Source organism: Centruroides vittatus, unplaced genomic scaffold (assembly GCF_030686945.1).
Source record: "Centruroides vittatus isolate TY-2023 unplaced genomic scaffold, ASM3068694v2 contig_424, whole genome shotgun sequence".
Taxonomy (NCBI): domain Eukaryota; kingdom Metazoa; phylum Arthropoda; class Arachnida; order Scorpiones; family Buthidae; genus Centruroides; species Centruroides vittatus.
The window spans coordinates 809811-825302 of record NW_027122230.1 but is presented as its reverse complement, the minus strand read 5'-3'; the positions used below and the strand labels follow the sequence as shown (position 1 = coordinate 825302).

The window sequence follows — 15492 nt, the reverse complement described above, 5'->3', positions numbered from 1 at the left end:
AGTACCTCATGCTAAAAATGGGTCATTTGTCATGTTAGCAATGACTTCAATTTTATTTTCTTTAATCAACATTATAAAATCAAGTTTTTAATTCTATACACCATCCTATGATGCTGACACTTGATTAAATTAAAGCAAAATAATTTAAAAAATGTTTATCACTCTAGTGTTGTGCTTCAAATTATAAGGTATAACTATTTAATTATTTGTATGATTTAATTTGAATTTTTCAAACTGTGTAGTAGTAATTATTACTTTATAAGTTATTTTCTTTTGTATGCCAGTGTGCAATAATTTTTAGGGAAATTTTGGGTCCTGAAAAAATTCTGCATCCCTGCTCTCTCTGAACACTGAGATTCAAAAGAATGCTTTTATACTAATTCAGGAAATGCTATTTGATTTATTACTTTTCTGAAAAACATTGAAGTGTACATATGCATTGTAATTTATACAAAACATTTTGTGTAATTTTAAAAAAATCAAGTTGATTTTTAACTTTCTATAATAATACAGAATTACTAATGAGTTGTGAACTCATTATAACAATAGGTTATTTCTTATTTCTTGAACTGAATTTTCTTAAAATTATCTGAATGAACTATAATTTTTGAATAATAAATATTATGTAACTTGAAGATATATTGGAAAAATGTTTTCAAAGTTTTCCGAGATTTATCTTCCACTCCACTTTTTGCATTATTTGTTTTAATGCTATACTATAAACTTAAAAATTTTCCTAAAAAAATATAAATACAAAATTATAGCAATTTATATTTTTTTAAATTTAAAATTTCATAGTAATAGTTTGGTATTTACACTGTAAATAATTGAAACTACGTAAAACTTTTTATATAAAGTTCATTTGTAATCTTTCTATTGTAAAATAATGATTTTAATGAAATTGAATATACTTAATATAAAAATATATTAATATAATTCTTTTTGTATAGTTTAAATAATATGTATAGTTAGAAATTTTGAAATTGCACTATCCAAAAGCTGAAACTTATATCTATGTTCAAGCAAATTAACTTTTGTACTTTTCCAGCTGTGAAGTAGATGATTTACAAACATTTTTGACTACATTTTCTAGTCTACTTCACATCTAACTGGAACTTCTTATTTTTCAAAAAATGGAATGCCTCAACATTCTAAAAACATATTGGAATGTTTTTAAATTATGTAATTGCTTTATTATGCTTAATGACACATGTTCCAAAATTAAAATGAATGATCATTATTGGTTGAGATCAATTTCTTAGTAACATTTATAAAATTATGTAGATATTAGATTTTCGCTTCATTCTCCCCATTTATGGTCATAAAATATTTGCCACATAGCCGACAATGCCTCACAATTCTGTGCATTGATTCAGTTTGTGTCTTTGGATACTTTATAAATCTTCCAGATTTCCACGGTTTTAATGCGTTCTTCATCATAAACTTTCTTGATTAGTTTAGCATCCTCTAGATTCATCATCACCCCGGGCTTAGTGGCATAACAAACTAATGCTGTGACCATTTTGTTTTGTTCTATGTTATAGTTATGTTCTTTTAATCATGCTGAAACTGATTGGCTTGTGGCTTCTATGTATACTAGTTCATGCCTATTATCATAGAGGGGAATGCAGTATACCTTCAGTATTCTTTGGATTGTTTGTAAATCATCTACTTCACAGCTGGAAAAGTACATAAGTTAACTTGCTTGAACATAAATTTTGAAATGTTTATTGAATATGACTTGTAAATTTAATATATGAAGAAAATATTCACTGTTAGTTGTAATGAATGCTGTATAACCATGAATGTAATTTTAATATTTTCCATTTTTTATAAACATGTTTTTTAATGTTTTTAAAATAATCACATGTTTAATAAGCCACTATAGATCATCTTCCTCACTTTTTCCAGTAAATTTATTGTTTGAAAACAAACATCTTTGGCCTTCTTTAGTGGCCTGCCTGAATGAATCTGCACTTAATCTCATTTTTATAATTGCTTTTATAAGTTTTATTTTTGCACATGTTTTTAAATATTTTACATTCATTATGCCAAACAAATTGCTGGATTATATATTGGGCTGTAATGAAGCTAATTTAACAATTAGAAATAAAATAATTTGGATAAAGACAGGCAGTTAGGTATGTGATGATAAGTTAATCCTTTCATCCTCAATCTAATAATTAGAAGTAAAGTTAATTTTTTTTAAATTTCAAACATTCTGGAAGAAAATATTGGCCCAGAGTTGGTAAGCGAGAGTTATGAGTTTTTGTTCCATGTGATGCAATGTTAGTTACTTAAAGAAAATTGCTTTATTTCTAACCATTAAAGGAACCTTGTTACAACTTGATAGATAATCTGGCAGTTCATTTGGCATATTTATTAGAATCAGGTAAATTTTATGTTGTTATATTTTACATTCTGTTATATAAGCTTATATTATTCAAATTTTATATATATATATATAAATATTTTTGTATTGTTTTCATAAATATTTTAGCTATGTAACTGTATTAGCCTTCAATGATATAATAAGTTATATATTTTTAAAAATAAAAGTATTTATCATAAAAATTTGATTTTAATTTCATAAAAATTTGCCAAATATGCTTCAACTATAGAATTCAATGTATATATTGTATATTTTTCTACAATATACAGCATTTATAATTATTTACTAAAGCATTCTATTTTCATTGGAAAAGTATGTTATTTGTAATACTAGAAATATTTATGATTATAACAAACAAATTATTAATCTTTAATTATTATTATTATTTAAAGAAAAATTATTATCTGTTTAATGAATAGTCACTGTGGCTTGACTTCATTTTAAATATTTTTTTGATCTTACAAATTTAATATTTGTGGACTTAGAAATTTTATTTTTTTAAATAATGGCTAAAATAATATATGCAATTCAGCAGTAAGAGTTTGTGATGAAAAAACATTGAAATTACAAAATATTACTTCAATTTTATTTTATTTTTTGAATGTCTTTACATAATCTATTATTATTATTATATTAAATTTCTTGTAACATGTTAATTTACTTGAAAACAAACTATAAGTAAAGTTATAAAATAGTCTGATTTGCATATATTAAAATGAAAGTATCAGATAATAAGCTTGAGCATACTGAAATTTTTATATGACTTTACTAGTATATAGTTATGTATGGAAATGTAATAGATAATTACATTGTTGTCATTTCTAAATCAATGAACAATTTTAAATTTTTATGTATTTTATATAATCTTTTTTATACAAAGTAATATTTTTAAAATATTTATAATTTAAATGTAAAAGAACTTTATTGTTCTCAAAATTATATTTAAAATATTTACAAAAAAATATTGTTATAATCTGCACAATTCTTAAAAAAAAAAAAAAAGAAAAATTTAAATATTATTTAATACAAATTTTGTATTTATGACACATCTGCTAAAAACTGCTTAACAATGTAAGTTTATGAACTTAAAAATATATATCAAGTTTCCTGAATGCTTTATTTTGATAAGAACAAATTCTGTAAATTAAAGTCAGATTCGACTTTAATGCTAAGTTCATTTAAAAATTTAGTTTTGTCTCTAATGATGTATTAACTTTTAATATAGAATTATTAGAATAGTAATTATTTCATTTGAAATGTAAATAAATTCTTATCCATTATGAATTTAATAAAATGTATAATTCCTAAACAGATATTGGACTTTTTAACCATATAAGAACAATTATTTTACTTTTCGTCTAAGATATTTTGCTATTGAAATAGTCTTTTTCTGTTAACATTTAAATAAAATTGGATGTTAGGATGTAATGCCCATTATGGATGCTGTTAAAATATAATTAATACCAATATACTTAGATATTTTATTTTATTTTTTTTTTTTTTTGTATATTAGCTACATAATAAAGTATTTAACAAGTATAAATGAAATTTTTCAGAATTTAATGTGTTTGATTTGTTACTTAAATGATAATGGATCAGTAAGTTTAAAGAAGTGTCTTTACTTAAAAATATTTTATATGTAAACATATCACATAACCAATGAAATCTGAGGATATAATATTTTGTCATCTTGCTTAAGTAAGTCAGAACATTTTTGTAATTTCAGTCTATTGTCATACTTATTTTATTTTTATTTACTTTATGTATTACATAAAATATATATCAAACAGCAAAGAGTTTCTATGACAACTTATGCGGACTCGACTGTATTTAGTTATTTTATTCTTCTAATATTTACTACTAAGAAATTTGGAATTAGATTTAAAATGAATGCAAATATCCTTTATCAAATTCATGTTTTTAACTCTCTCAGTTGTTTATTATTATTATTATTATGTTGGATTTTGTCAGTTGATGTCAGTGGCTGTGTACTATGCTGGACCAGAGTCAAAGCATAGTAATTTTAAAACGACAAAAATTAAATAAGAGTGTCAGTGTGTGTGTCTGTATTCAGGAATTTTCTAACAATATGACATGTATTCAATATAGTGGTCTTCTGTAGTGTGATGTATGTGTTTCTATTCATTTTTAATGTTCTGAGGTTTTTGTGTAGTGTGTGTGGCATGACATCTGTAAAGGAGAGAATAATGACAAGTACAATAAGCACCCTATCCATCCTCTGCAGATGCCTTATTTCCTGGGCAAGCTCTGTTTACTTGCTGATTTTTTCAGTGCATGTGTTTTGTATATTATGAGTGTTTAGAATAGATACGTCTGTAATGTATGTGATTTTATTGTGTTTGTCAATGAGTGTGATGTCTGGTCTGTTGTGGTAAATTGTTTTATCTGTGATTATGGCTCTGTCATAGTACATTTTGTGTATGTTATTTTTCAATACTGTCTGTTGAATGTATTTGTAGTATGGTTCATGGATGTCTAATAATTTGTGTTTGTTTGCAAGCTCTTGGTGTATTATATTTGCTATTTGATTATGTCTACGTAAATAATCTGTCTGTGCCAAGAGCTTGCAAGCAGAAGTGATGTGTTGTATAGTTTTTGGCATAAAATCCGCAAATTTAACGCAGTTGTCAGAAATTTAATTGTAAACAAATCCTGTAGAAAAAACGCTCCTTGTGAGAATCAGATCAGAGATCACCGTTTGTGATAACAATGAGATGGGAAAGTTGACACACAGGTGTCAAGAATGCACCGTTATTGTGAACATTTGATGATCACATGACCCCCTTTCTCACGACAATGAGATAAAAGTGAGAGTTACTGGAAGCTCAGGGCGAGTGATTGAACTGGAAGTTATATTTGATAACTGTGCGCGTTCTGTCTCCCGGACTTCCATACAATGGACTGCATTCCATACAATGGACCGCATCCAACGAAAGGAGAAGACACTTCTAATGGACCGCAACATTGCGATGACATTTAATGGACCGCATCCAACGAAAGGAGAAGACACAGGTTGGAAGACAATCAGCGGCTATGACTCTTCCATACAGATGACATTCACCATATCAACTCTCCACTACGCCTGAGAGGTATTTAAAGGGGCTAGGAAACTTGTAAACTCTCTCTCCAATCTAGAAAGAAGGGACGTGGCGTAGATAGTAAATTAGTCGCTCTCCTTTATAAATAGTCAATAGACTAACTGCATTTAGTCATATAACCTGTTTATTCTTTCAACTCTGAGTAGCCTCATGTATGTTATAGTTAGCCAATTAATAAACCTTTATTTTGTTATATGTTAAATTTGTCTCCTGTCTATCCAAGTACACCTGTCCACTTGCTCACCTCCCTCACCACTCGATTTTGCCCTCTTATTGCTATCCGACAACTCTGAGGTCAAGTTTTAACAACCAGTGCCGATTAAGTGGTTAATAGGGCACTCCCCCTATAGCCCCCAGCTTATCTCACATTGGCATGATATGACATTTTCTGCATGTGTCATTTGTGAGTGTTGTATCTTTGAGTATGTGTTTTCTGTAGTTTTTAGTATTTATGACCTGATCCTGAATGACAATCAAGAATCCTTTCGTCTCCCCAGAGAGGCATCCCTGAGCTAACCAGCTGTTTGATAAAGTTTTGTCAAACAGCTCGTTACCTCAAATTTCTGGGCCAGGTCATAGGGATACTTGCTGTAGAGTGCCTTTTGAACCCATGATTGCTTAATGGTGTCTATGCTTTTTATATGTTGTGAGTGTAAATTTAATGGTGTGTTATTTGAGTCTACTAGAGTTACTGCTTCATGTAATTGTGATGTTTCTTGTTTTCTGTAGAAAAACTCTCACAGTGTCTGTATTTAGTGTAATATTATTATTATTATTATAGGATGTCAGTGGATAGTATCCAACTTTGCTTATATACTAGTACCTAATGTCAAATCAAGGTCAAGAGATAACTAAAGAACAAGTTATTATCATCATTACATACTTTCATATATGTATCTGTGTTTAAGAATTTCCTGAATATGTGAGAAGTGTCTAGTATGACAACTTTCTGAAATATGATGTACAGCATGTGCTGTTGTGAAGTCCTAATGTTTCTGTATTTCCATTTAGTATGTGCTTTGATACTTGTGCAATAACTACAGACACAATTGCAGTAGTACATTAGTATCCGTTCTTCGTGGACACTTTATTTGCTGGGTGAGTTTAGAGTATTTACTAACACTTGAAAATTTTTTATGAATACAGCTACAAAATAAATACTTTGTAGCTGTTTGGAATGGCTGTGTCTATGATGCATGGGATTTTTGTTTTAGAGGAACAAAATAACCAAAACTCCAGCATAAAACAAAAAATTTAATGAGAAAACAAATATTAGCTTTAGCCATCATCATCAGTGTAAAATATGCAGAGTACAGAAAATGAACATAAATGAATTGAATGTTGTAATTTAAAGGAAGATTCATCTGAATGGTTGTTGATGTTATGTATATTTGAAGTCCTGCAATAAATACTAGACATTGCCAAGCTTGAAAAGAGGGTGTTGCTATCTTTGTAATTTAGGACCATATTTTTTGGAGTTTAACTATTTCAAGCAACCAGAATGAAATCATCTCTCATACACCTTGAGAAGCTAAATATATTCAGAGCTTGTAAGAGATATATCAAACATCCTTTCATATGATTCACCTATGTTCTTTTTTGAGTTCTACATATTTTAACCTGGTGATGATAGCTAAAGTTATTGAAAATGTTTGGTCTCTCATTAAATAATTTTTTGTTTTGGTTATTTTGTTCTTCTACATTGTTATCCAGTTTCTGCATTGTTTATATGATTTTGTTTTATTTGTCAGTGAGCTTTGTTTGGTCTGTTTGATGGACTGTTTTGTCTGTGATTATGGCATGGTCATGGTATATTTTGTTGTTGTTGTTGTGACTGTCCAAAGTGTGTATTTATAAGAAGGTTGCTGGGTGTGTAGTATGTATTTGTGCACAAGCTTTTGATGTGTCATACTTACTACTTGGTTTTGTCAATGTAAGTAGTCAGTTTGGGTTAAAAGCTTGAAACCCAGTGTGATACATTGTATAGTTTCATGCTTGATTGGCATTTCCTACAAATGCCATCTGTGAGTATTGTCTTTTAAATTGCACTTCCTGTAGTTTTTTATATTTAGGACCTGATCTCGTATGGCAATAGTGAAATCTTACATCTCTCCAAGGTAGCATTTCTAAATCAGCCAGCAATTTTATCATTTTATTCGATTTGTTTAAAAATGTTTAAATTTTTTATCAGTTTATTTTTCTTTGATATGAAAAGAATGATTCTATTAAACTTTATAATGAACAGTAAGAATCAAATTACAGAATTCTGATTTATGATTCCAAACTCAAAAAATTCAGCAATGAGATGCATAACTTTCCTGGTTGTTAAAAAATAACTTTTACAGTATATTTTTAGTTATAATAAATAAAATAGTGTAATGCACCATCTATTTATAGGTTTTGTGATTATAATAATTAAAAATATAAAATGTTATTTTTAAGTGGCAAAAGGCTTAATTTGATAGTAACTAGTTTCATAAAAAAAACTGTAAATGCTAATAACGAATAACATTTTCATTAAGTCCAATCAATCTCGAGATATGACACGACACCCCTTTATGTCCTCATTCCCTTAATCTTCAAGCATCAAAATTCAATAACATTGATGGCCTTTAAACACAAGCTACCATGCCAAATTTTGTTTTTTTTATCATTACCCCCATCCCAAGATATTAAACAAAGTAGATGCCAACACATTCATACCCACAGAATTTTTTCCCATTGTTTTTATGTTTTGCAGTTCAGGGTTTCAAAACATGAGCAAAGGTCAAATTTGACACAATTCCAATACTTTCTCTTATGTGTGCATCACAACTGGAAAGTAAAAAGTAATTATTACTGAGGCCCACCAGTGACCAAGCAGTCTTTGTTCCCTGAATACTGAGAGTTTGAAGGTGGTTCACAACTCGCTCAGATGGGCTGGACACGTGGAATTTTCTGGTTTTCTCCATGTCTATAACACCTAAATAGGGACCAAACTGGCCCCTATTTAGGCGTTATAGACTTTTAAAAAGACCTTCCAGAAGGCATCCCCCTAAGCAGATTGCCCAAGTGTTGCATTTTCATAACTAAACAAATAAACAATTATTACTGAACATAATATATTTCTTAAGTTTTTACATTTCTAGTAAATTAATTTAAATTATTATTAATTCATCTTTTTAAATAAATTTTTTCACAAATACTTTGTGCAGTTGTGTTGTGCAGTTGTGCACTGTAGAAAATGTTTTTTACTTAATAATTAATTTTTACTTTGTGTAATTATGAGAATGTAATGCATTTTGAAGATAAAAATTTTGTCAACGTATTAAACAAAATTTTTATTTTTAAAAAATTTTAAATATTTATACTTGTAGACATTTTGATTAATTTTTAACTGAACAAATGTATAAAAAAAAAAATAATTTATGAATGTTGATAGGGTGCACAAATTCTAAACTCTCCTTTTATGATTTTTAGATGACCCTGAAACAGCAGACCTGTTGAATGAACAGCCATCACCCTATCAACATTCATATCCTCTGGGACCAGCATTAGTAGAAATCCAGTCTTCCTCAGAAACCATTACGAAAGATAGTAATACAGAAGTTATGTAATACTGTATTTATTTCAAGTATAATCAGTTGTTATAATATGGATAAGGATTCAATAATTATTGAATTTGTGAATTGAAATACTGCTTTGTTAGATAATTGTTAATATCTAAGACTTTTCTGCCATTTATTAAATATCATAATCCATAAATATAGTGTATATATTAAAAAAAAAAAAAATAGGTAATGCACTTCAAAAAAGCAAAAAAAAAAAAATTTCATTCTGAATGTTTTTGGCTAATTTATCTTATTTAGCAATTTCAAACAAACAATTTTTGTTACACCTTAAAAAATAAAAAATATTCACTTTAATGTATATCATCTAACTTTGTTGACCATATTTAATTGTCATTATCAAGTATCAAACATAAAAATCTTGAACAATATTTAAATATAGGAGCTGTGCTTTGGTGGTGGTATTAATTAAAATACAATTAAAATAAATTATATTCTAAACGTGGTCATAATATTACTTAATTACTACATGTGTTTGTATGAGGTCTATTTTGTAGGGAACTCAACTTGGGAGAGAGAAACCTGATCTTTAAAGTTAATAAATCTCCCCTGCTATGTTGATTTATGAATTTCCAATTCTTCCATGTGTTTGAGGCTGTATCTGTTTCTTAACAGTTTGACAATTCTGTCCTCCTGCCAATTTACCATGACCGATTCATTTATGGCATAAATTGCTAAAGCTGAGGAGGATGGCTTCTTTTTAACTGTATGTTTGTGTTCCCTAAGTCTGGCCCTGAGGAAACATGACTATACAATTAAAATTATCATGACTAATTCATCTGATCAGGATACTCTCTTCCAAGTGTGGCAATCACTGTCAAGTTTCCCACAAAATAGACCTCATACAAACACGTATAATAATTAAGTAATATTATAACCATATTTTAAATTAATTTATTTTAATAGTATTTTAATTAATACCATTAATTAAAGCACAACTCCTGTTTTTAAATGTTGTTTAAGATTTGCATGTTTGATACTTGATGATGACCATTGAATATGGTCAACAAAGTTAGCTGATATGCATTAAGTGAATGTTTGCTAATTTTTAAGGTGTAAATGTATTCTTGTTTCTTGTGTATCTAATAAATCGGTTCAATTTCTATATCAATTTCAGACATTAAGCAAAAATTGATGTATGGTTCAAATTGATATGTGAAAAACAAATGTTTCTTTGATGATTTGTGTTAAAAAATTCTTCTGCTAATGAAGGATCCAGGTTTGAATCTTATTTGGATTTTTGTGATTTGTCATAAGTTATTTGGGAGAATGCACTATATCTCATTCCTTGCCTACATTTGCTCTTTAACAGATCTGTCCAACTGCAATGAACTTTCTGCAAAAGAATAAAACAGCCTTGCAGTTACTGCAGTTTCTTGTAAAAGTTTAGATCAAATCAGAGTAAACTTTTTATTTTACATATTAATTTTAAAATATAAACATTAATTTTTGTTTGTTCGGAGTATTTGAGGAAGGAAATTCATTGAAATATTCAGAATACTAAGTATTTTTTGCTTTGTAAAGTTGTGTTATTGTTTTTAAATTTGTAATTGAAACATGAAGAATGTTGTATAGTACATTTAAGAATTCAGATTAAATTTGCCATATATATTATAAATAATTTAGTTTCTTAAATTTACAAAACATTTAAGATTCTTGAAATTACTACTTAATTAAGATAATCAAACTTTACATTTATTTATCTGGTATTTTATATTTTTGTCATTACATTTCATTGAATGTAAGTGTTTTATATATTGTTAAAGAATGTGAAATTAATTTCACCTCTTTGTAACAAATTATTTACTTTTAACTGTGAACTGCAAATGGTTGAAAATTTTATAATTATCTTAAATATACATTAAACTTTTATATTATATAATTAAAGTTAAAAAAAATCAATTGTTTCTTCTATATTATTAGCAGAACATATAAAAATCAAGAATAAATCACAAATGGCCTAAACATATAATGTACCTATTACAAAACTATTAGTAATTCAAATGAAAACAGGATTCATGAGAAGTAGTGTGAGAAATTGGATAATGTTGAGTCAGACTTGGCAACTTTGCGAACCAGTTGTACATGTTACTGCCTCACTATGTATTGCAAGAAATACAAATCTGTGGAACATCTATTTATTATAGATTCTAGAGAGAATGTTTGAAACTTTTTTCTTTTATACACAGAAAAATTTGTAAATATAAAACTTTATAAGCCAGATGATTTAGGTTTTGCATATAAATCATTGCTATAATTTTTGGTAAATTTTCTTCTTATAAAGCTTTCCATTATGAACATTTTGTTCTGTTCTGTAGTCTAGTTATCATAACAATTATGTTAAATAATAGCAACAAGCTAACACTATTATTTGATCAGAACACACAAAGAGGTTTGGTGCCGCTAACTCATTGTCATCAAATGTCTTGCACTATTTTTTGCAAACCTACTTTTTATTTGATCTTTTGTTATGGTATTGTAATCTTTAACTATAATAAGAGCCATTGTCATAATTTTATATATTCTATATTTGTTTTATTCATAATGGTTAAAAATAAATTTTGAATATATATTGATTAAATGTGATTATGATATTTAATCAATATTACATTATAAAAAGCTTTAGCATTTTATGTAACTTTTTATATTTTTTGTATTTTATGATAATGATAATTTTAAACTAGCAAAGCAAATATGAAAATATATATCAAAAGAAGACTATTTGTTACATATTCAAGTGAAAAATATTAATCCTTGTTGGTGTAATCAAAATAATTTTTAATTTTAAATCAAAACTTTTTTGTTTGTACTAATCTTTTGTGATTCTCATTCTTGAAATTTTTTATAATGCCCAAATTGACTTGTACATCCTGATGGAAGGAACACTACTTTCATGTTTTTTAATGACACATGAGATGGCTGTACTGCACATTGATACACAAAGAATGTTGCATTTTGTGTACAAGTAGTCATTCTTCCATCAAATGCCCGCAGAAAAAATTTAAACAACTGGCTATTTATCCATACACTCATTTGATGTATATACTGCAGCATAGTAAAGTGTAAACATTTTTCAAGGTGCAGGGATTACTTGCTTTTCCTATGACTATTGGTTCAAGCTCATCACTTTCATTGCATTGCAGCACAGCATACAGTAATTCTCCTCTTGCTTTGTTTGCCTTCAGATATTTTTTGCCACAAACATTCAAAGTTCTGTCAGGCAGTAAGCTATAAAATAGGCTAGTCTTATCAGTGTTGTAAAATGTCTTGTATGGCATAATCCTTTATAAGAGCAGGGAACTTATTATGTCTTTCAATTATTTATAATGTCTATGTCAACACTTACACTTTCACCTGCAGCAACATTGTATGATATTCTTTACCTGGCTCTAAATCTTTCAATTCATCCATTTGATGTCTGAAAGTTCTCAATATGCATACAGTTGGCAATTTGTATTGCTTTCTTTTCAGTTTCATCACATTGATGGGAATGTTTGATGCATAAACTTGATTGAGCCAAGTGATTAAAATCTGCATTTCTATAAGTGGTAATACTTTTGTGTTCTTCCTTGTTTTGGTGGATGGCCCACACTTGCTGGTAGATTCCATTATCAAATCACATTTTTTCAGAATCATGTTAAGTGTTGATACTGGTAAATCAAGATGTTTTTTCATGTCTATATACTTCTTATGTGGATTTTATTTTCTATCTCTGATTTTGATTTTTGCTATCTTTTCAGCTAGTGTGAGAACTTTCTTTTCCAGAGCCAAATTTTTGGTAAAATAATTGGGATATCTTATACGGTTTGACCACTAATTCTTAAATTACTACAGAAGATTTACTTGATTATCAAAAGATTTATTATTAATAAATAAGAAAAAGAAGAAACTTACCAATAAAATGAAATTTTAATCACAGAGCAAATTTCAAAATGAAAACAAACCTACAAAATCTCAATTCTTCCAAAAGTAGTGGAAACAGGCAAAAGCACCTACTCAACACAAGCAAGAACACAAACACATCTTGCACTGTTTACAGATGTCAGGGAGATGAAACACTTATAGTTTAACTTAAAAGTACAGTGGGTGATCGGTTAATTAATGAACATAATTCGTTCCAAGAACATGTTCACCACCTGAATTGTTTGTTAACTGATTATTGATTTACCATAGATTTTTATGGGAATTTGATTAATTCATTCTGACGACCCCAAAAACTAAATAAAAATTTATATACTTTCTTACTATGTTTATTTATATGTAATAATAAAAATACATATGTACGCAGTCTTGCATTTTTATCAGCATTTTTGTTTGTGGGTTGTTAAAGAATCTGTCCAATGTCTGTTGCTTTTCTCTCTTCTTCAGGATATTTTGGAAGTAATTACTAGCAAACAAACAAAACCTAATGCATGCCCACCCAACAGTCTCATGAATACTATAAAAAATTCTTTGTCGGAAAGGTAAACAAAAGGCTGGAATTACAAGGGAGAGTTTCAAAGTTTGAAGGAATAGCTACTATCCGATCAGTATTGGGTTGAGTGTCAATGTCAACATCTCCCGTGCTCCAAAAGGTTTCAAATTGTCACCTGGAGACAAGGGAAGGCCAATTAGTATTCATTATTTTATGTCACTTCTTGTGTTTGTTCTATAAGCTGTTTGTTATCTGAACATGTGTTTGTTATCCAAACATAAAAATCATTTGTGAAAGTGTTCATTGTCCGATTTGTTCAAACTGATCACTTGCTGTACCTACTTTTTCCTACCACCATATTAAATTCCCTACTTAGAGTTTTAAGAGAATAGTATTAAAATAGAAATTATAATAAAGAAAATAAATTTCTCCTACTATTATTCTAATAGTTACAGACACGGTAATATTTTATTGTCATAACTCAATTCTCTAAAGATATTCTATGTAACTTTATCACTGCTAATGTCTACATAAGATGAAGACATTAGCAGTGGATGTCATTGCTGTTGAATGTGTTGAACTTGAAGGGTCAACAATAGAAGTTACAGGAAGTGAATCAAGAATACATATCTTTTGGGATCACATAATCATAGCAACATTTTCCTTTCTTCTTCATGTCCAGTTTAACTCGAACAAATGCCTCCAATGTGTGTATTCTGTTTTGTTTTTTGTTTTAATGTCAGTTATCATGGAAAATATTCTATCTACTGCAGCATTTGAATGTAGCAAACTAACTACAATGCTGGTTAGCATACTTATATTTTTAAACCATGATTATTTTACTCGTTATTGGCATTTACAGTTTTTATACCCATCCCTACCCTCAAAATTAGTTTTTGCCATTTTAAAATAGTTAAAAATAAAATATGACAACAGATAGCACCACCAAAATTTTAAATGTTGCAGGAAAGTTGAGCAACTTGTTTCTAGTTTATTTTGTTTACAGCATTCAAACACTCTAGAATAAATCCCCAAAACTATGCCATAGATGCTGATTACAATCAATTTCATTTATTCAAGTCCTTTGACTTCAGCAAGCATTAAAAGTTTTTATGTGGAAGTGAATGAATTCTTGAATTGAATTCTAAGCAAATAAAATATCCTCCCAATGACTTTTTTTTTAATGTATGACATGCATCATCCCATTAAGACCATCTAGTATTAGAAAGGTCTTTAACTGTCAATAATTCAGATTTTTGTTTTTTCGAGTCTAATTTTTTAAGAACATTCCATCTAAATGTTAATGAGCTAAAAAATTTTATAATTCCTGGAATAGCAGAAAGAAATGGCATCCTTTACTGCTACATTCAGCTGTATTCAAACTTACAAGATTTCTGTATGAACAGAACAAGGAACAAATCCAGTCCAGAATATTTTCCTGACATATTATCGGCACTGTTGTATGACTGACCTCGACAGTCTTGAATTTTTAATTTTGTGTGTCTAAAGTATTATAGGGTAGAGTACCAGTTTTGGCCAGTGTACCAGTTCTGGCCAGAAAACAAATTTAACTTAAAAATATAATCACCACATATTCAAATCTGTCCAATGAAACAAACTTTTATTGTTAACTGTTCACACAGTTAACAATACAAGTTTGTTTCATTTGTGATTATATTTTTAAGTTAAATTTGTTTTCTGGCCAGAACTGGTACTACACTGGCCAAAACTGGTACATCTACCCTACACAACATCAAACATTTCATCTCTTTTGTGAACATTTGGAAGAAATTTTATAAATGAATCAACATGTGTAACACATTTTCATATATATCTTACAACAAAGGTGAGTTGGTCCATATTTGCTAAGCCTAGTGATGAATCTACTATAAGTGAAAAATATTTGCCTTCTTTGATGTCAGCAAGAAGCCAAATATTTTTGCTTTCTTTCAACAGCTT

The 15492-nt window shown here is 28.5% G+C and overlaps 1 protein-coding gene across 1 annotated transcript in view; it reads left to right on the top strand.

Annotated features, from left to right (window-relative positions):
* LOC136976768 (choline/ethanolaminephosphotransferase 1-like) overlaps positions 1 to 11617 on the top strand; it is a 62589-nt gene extending 50972 nt beyond the window's left edge. The window contains exon 9 of the mRNA XM_067272134.1: positions 8971 to 11617. Within this exon, the coding sequence (XP_067128235.1) occupies positions 8971 to 8974 (4 nt within the window). The 3' untranslated portion in view covers positions 8975 to 11617. The remainder of the gene's footprint in view (positions 1 to 8970) is intronic.
* Positions 11618 to 15492: the final 3875 nt, after the last annotated feature.